At 44.2% G+C, this 5427-nt stretch overlaps 1 protein-coding gene across 1 annotated transcript; it reads left to right on the top strand.

Annotated features, from left to right (window-relative positions):
• The first annotated feature begins 2358 nt into the window (after positions 1-2358).
• On the top strand, positions 2359-5169 carry SPMIP9 (sperm microtubule inner protein 9). Its single transcript, XM_090268304.1, has 4 exons — positions 2359-2483; positions 2565-2649; positions 3458-3550; positions 4747-5169. The coding sequence occupies exons 1-4, from the start codon at positions 2359-2361 to the stop codon at positions 5167-5169; spliced, it is 726 nt and encodes a 241-aa protein (XP_090124430.1).
• The last annotated feature ends 258 nt before the right edge of the window (positions 5170-5427 follow it).

The raw sequence follows: 5427 nt of genomic DNA, 5'->3' as shown, positions 1-5427 counted from the left end.
GTCATGAGCCCTTTCCTAAATTAATTACTGTAGCCTAGAAGATGGCATGTTCTGGAGACAATATACCCATTTGGAACTAGAATAGTGTCAGCACAACCCAAACCACATGCTTCCTAAAGAAAAAAAAAAAAAAGATTCTTGAAGGTCTCTACAGAGAAACTGTCTTCATATCCCTGTGTCCCCACCCACTCCTTTCTGCTCCCTTCTTGTTCCCGGTTGTCCTGTCTTACAGGCTCTGCGCTTGCTGATTCCTGTGCTAGGACACCTCCCCTGCAGATCCGGGCATGGCTGGCTCTACACTTCAGATCTCTGCTTTCACAGCACTCATGCAGAGAGGCCTTCTGGACCCCAGTCTGAAGTGCCCACTTTGACTTCCACTCTCTCAAATGTCACCTCATTGATTTGTTGCAGGGTAGATGCTTATTGATTCTACTTTGAGTTTTTCTCTCACCAGAATGTGAGCTCTGTGCAAGCAGAAATTTCCAACTATTTTGTTCACTGTTGAATCCACAAGGTTCAGAACAGTGCCAAACACACAATAAGTGTTTGATAAATATTGATTGAATAAATGAAAGGAGTCTTCCGGTGAGAGATCAGGAAGAGCTTCATGGAGAAGTTGGCCCTTAAATAGAGTGACATTTAAAATATATATAAATAGCATAAAATTTAGCATTTTGGAAGAATTTTTACAAGAGTTTATTTGAGCCAAAACTGACAAAGCATGATCTCAAATGCTTCTCTCATTTTAATCATTTTTAAGGTATAGTTTATTGGCATTAAGTACATTTACAATGTTGTATGACCAACACCACCATTCATTTCCACAGTGTGTTCATCTTCCCACACTGAAATGCTATACCCATTAGACACTAACTCCCCATTCCTCCCTCATTTCAGCCCCTGGTAACTGCTGTTCTACTTTCTGTCTCTTTCTGTCAATTTGATGACTCTAGGTACCTCATATAAGTGACATACAATATGGCTAGCTTATTTCACCTAGTATGATGTTTTTCATGGTTTATCTATGTTGTAGCATGTGTCAGTACGTCATTATTATTTAAGGCTGAATAATATTCTGTTGTCTGTGTGTACCACATTTTGTTTATCCATTCATCTGTTGATGAACATTTGGTTGCTTCCACTTTTGGCCATTGTGAGTAGTGCTGCTATGAACATGGGTGTGCAAGGATTTCTTCAAACCCCTGCTTCCAATTCTTTTGTGTATATACCCAGAAGTGAAATACCTGGGTCATACAATAACTCTATGTTTAACTTTTCGAGGAACCACCAAACTGTTTTCCACAACTGTTGCACCATTTTACATTCCCACCAGGAATGTTGGTTCCAATTTTAAGGGATCCAATTACTCCACTTCCTCACCACTCTCCTAATGAGAGTGAAAGTGGATGGAATTTTGACATATGGAAGAAGGACGAGGCAGCCTTTCAAGCCATAAAGGCCTGGAGGGGTTATGGTATGCGGTGGATCTAGTCACACACACTCTGATGTCATAATTCAGTTTTCCTGCCTCTCCTGGAAATAGACTGATTCTGTAGCTTGTTGGAAAGCCACTGCCACCTGGATACCTTCTAATGCTGCTGGGGTTCATGTTGGTTCAGGTGCATAGGGATACCAGTGGCTCTCTATGAGAAAGAGTAAGCCAGGGACAGGGGAACTGACATGCAGGAGGCTGGCCAGTCACCTAATCACAATGACGAGGGACTGTGACCAAGAGAGCCTGCATCATATAGATCAGGGTTCATCTCAGAAACAGGTGTGGCCATGGGATATGCAGGCCTCTTCCTGTAGCAGGGGCGTCTGGAGTGGGACAGGGAAGAGCATCATCTTTCTCTTGGCAGGAGGATGGGTAGGAGCTGTGTGCACTGCATCTGGCTCCTACCCCCAAGAGACAAGCTGTCTATATACAAAAAGAAGGGACCCAGCGGCCTGTTGAGGTCTGGCAGCCACAACCTTCTGAATGGAATGAGGCTCAGGGCAGGGTTCCATGGGAATGAGATAACAAAGGGCCAATCAGGAACTTAGGCATTCATGAACACAAGCTAGGGTGACTCAGGGGGCTCCCCAGTGCCGTGGTAGTAAGGCCTCTCTGCAGGACTTCAGGGCTGGGGAAAAGGGGCAGGGTTGGACCTACAAATGTTATTGTTGAACTGGGAATACAGAGCCTCACATTTGTCTTCCACTGGATACCCCCAATCTCTACTAGAAAACATGGTTTGTGCTTCTGAATCAGGGTGCCTCTAAGTAAGTCCTAGGCTTGCTTCCTCTAGAGAGTTCAGAGCTGTGGCTCAGTGGGGTCTGCGTGCTGGAGTCAGCTTATCCTGACTCTGAGAGCCCATTATGGGCACATCTTCAGAACTCTGTATCAGTGACACCGTGCTGATAGCTCCGAATGGGCCTGGTGGAAGCATTTACACCACAGAAACTGGCGAATGCTGTAAACTGGGCTTATTTGCTCCCCAGAGGTAACTGTTCAACATTACCAGCACTCCACTTCCCTGCTTACGAGGCAAACCTGACGTTTCCACAGCTCTGATTCTTCCTAGGTCCCATTGCAGCATGCCCCATGGCCCCTGTCCAGTGGTCCACCTACCTCTGCCGTCCTCGCCAACCCCCAGAGGACTGAATGATGTACAGAGTAGGGGAGGAGGCCTGGGAAGTGGTGCTTGCTTGCCACCAATTTGTGGACAGTGGCTGCTTTCCCTGCCTGTGACAGGAGCAGGGCTAACCAACTCGTCTGTGCCTAGGTTGTCCACTATGGCAGGTGTGGTGTACCCCAGATAGATGAGTGTTGTGTATTTTTTCCCTTGTGACAATCTCAAGGTTGGGCAGCAAACAGGCCCAAGGAAGGGCCAGGCTCTTAGGCCCTTTGGGGCTCACTCTGGTCATGACTCTGGATTTTTTGTTTTAAACAGGCAGAGGAATGCTATGAGTTCACAGTTTTCTGGGGGTTCATTTATTCATTCAGTATGCATTTATTAGGCACTCCCAGTGTTTTGGGCACTGAACTGGGCTTTGAGTCTGCAGGAATACCTAAGATTAGGTCCTAATCTAGTGTACTTATTAAATTAATTACAATACACCATGATAAGTGCTATAGTGAGAAATGCAAAATGTTTTATGAAAGCAGAGGAGAAAGTTTAATCCTAGAGTGGGAGAGATGTTTTGGGGGAGTTAATCTGGGTCTTGGAGGACAGGTAAGAGTTTGCTAGTTGGTGAGGTGTGCAACTGGCATTTCCAGCAAGAGATAAGAGCATGTGTGCCAGGCACATGTAAAGAGAGGAAAGAAGTAAGGGTTTGGAGCGGAACAGGGTGGGGGAGATGTAGGAATGGCCACGAGAGGTCAGATCACAAAGAGTTCCAAATTCCGGGTCACCGAATGTCTGTGTGTGGAAGAACAAGATAGATCTCTCACTTTATCTTCGCCCTCGCCATTTAGGCCCTTGTGGATTTAGACATCTACCAAAGTTCCTCCATGGTCAACTACAAATGCTGCGGGAAGCACAAGTGCTCCAGAGTCACACCACAAGAGGTAAGATGTCACTCAGTACTGCCTTTTATTCAGCTGCCCACTGAAGTCATTTTTATTTCATTTTTATTACATGTTCACAGTGGAGGCACTTTTTTAGAGGAACATCTGATGCCAGGAGATCTAAGAGGTCTTTTTTGTTTATGTGTGTGTGTTTTAAAATGCACATCATATATAAGTCATGCATACAGAAGAGTGTAAATAATAGATAATGGTGGTTTAAATAGCAGTGCTAAACCAAATACCAGTGCACTCATTGTCAGCTCACACAGCGCAGGAACAGGTCCTTAGAGCCTGTGGGTGACTCTTCCTGCTCATACCCTTCCCTACCTCCAGGAGAGCTACTATTCTGAGCTTGGGGCTTCTCATTCTTGTGTGTGTGTGTGTGTGTGTGTGTGTGTGTGTGTTCTAAACAAATTGTTTAGGTTTACTTTCTATTAACTTTATTATATATTGGATCATATTATTTGGTGCTCTTCTGTGACTTATTTTTTGCCAAACATTATGACATATTCTTCATTTTCTGCTGTATAGAATTGCATTGCGTGGATAGGCCATCATGTACTTGACTCTTCTCCTGTTGGCAGACATCTGATTATCTACATTTTTGTTACCCTGATGCCCCTAAATACAGCAATGAAGATGAGGCACAGCCTCGCATGTAAGAGTTCACCCACCTGGGGAGTGAATTGGTTGCTACAGGAGACATTACTGTTTTCCAGAATCTTGCATCGATGTACCTTCTCCCCAGAGAGGCCGTCACTCCTCTAACTCTCTAATCTTGCCATTACTTGGTATTACCAGACATTTAAAATTTTTGTCAGTTCGGTGGGTTTCGAATAACATTTTTCTGTGATATAATTTTCATTTTTCTGATTATTAATGAGGTTCAGCATCTTTTCATTTGTTTATGAATATTTATTATTCTGTGAAATGTTTGTTCATGTCTTCCACCCATTTTTCTATTGAATTACTAATCTTTTCACTTCAATGCTCCCCAGAGACACTTTTCACTCTTAACTTTTTTGTATTATTGCATTATTTCCCTCTGTTGTGTTCAATATATATTATCATTCAAAAACAAATTTAAAATTTTTTTTTAAATAAAGAAAACTATGCTCTGGCTTGGATACTTCCAAAGAAGCTATATTGTCTTTTGTCTCTCTCAGCCCCCATTCATGTGTGATTTGTTCCCACAGCAAGTGAAGATAGAGACCCAACTTTCAGAAAAAGAATTTTATAAGTTCATCCCTGGCCCCAACCCCAAGCTAGAGGGTGGATACCCTGCTTTCAAAAGACCTTACATGAATGCCAAAGACCTGCGACACCCTGGCTTCTTCCCATCAGTGGACCATGTGAGCACAGTGAAGGATGAATGCAGGTTCCCTAGCATCAGCCCTTCCACACACACAGTTTCCCATGCTCTGTACCTGGCCCAGGGCAATCCAAACAGGGTGCACCAGAGTGCTGATTTTCTGTGCCTCCTGAAACCAGAGCACCAACCTGCTGCAGAGGAAGGCAAAGGCTACTTTCTACTGCCCCACTGCTTCTGTCCTCATCACCATATAGTCAAGGTCCCCATCTTGAACCAATGGGGGCATCTACAGCCGTTTTACCAGTAGGAAGGGTAAGAACACCTTCCAAGGTCACTATGGAAATCCCTCCCTCTCATAAGAAAATCTCTGCTCTGGTCTTGGATTACAGAGAGTAGGACTGAAAATAAAACCTTGGAAAGATGTTCCAGCAGCACTGGAAGAGTACTTATTCTACCTAACTCCCTGACCCACCCTGGGACACAGCATCCCCACCACCAGAAGAGAAAGGGAGGGAGAAAAAGAAGGAAAACTGGATGTACGGAGGGCTGGAATTTGTGTGATGTT

The sequence above is a fragment of the Furipterus horrens genome, unplaced genomic scaffold, assembly GCF_987537825.1.
Source record: "Furipterus horrens unplaced genomic scaffold, mFurHor1.1.pri manual_scaffold_3, whole genome shotgun sequence".
Taxonomy (NCBI): domain Eukaryota; kingdom Metazoa; phylum Chordata; class Mammalia; order Chiroptera; family Furipteridae; genus Furipterus; species Furipterus horrens.
The sequence above is the reverse complement of the archived record's forward strand: the minus strand, read 5'-3'. Positions and strand labels throughout refer to the sequence as shown.

Excerpts from the sequence above, each read along its gene's own strand:
- SPMIP9 (XM_090268304.1), top strand. The coding sequence starts at position 2,359 with ATGGGCACATCTTCAGAACTCTGTATCAGTGACACCGTGCTGATAGCT. Across the intron at positions 2,650-3,457 it reads CCCCCAGAGGACTGAATGAT|GCCCTTGTGGATTTAGACAT; the intron begins GTACAGAGTAGG and ends CTCGCCATTTAG. Across the intron at positions 3,551-4,746 it reads CCAGAGTCACACCACAAGAG|CAAGTGAAGATAGAGACCCA; the intron begins GTAAGATGTCAC and ends TTGTTCCCACAG.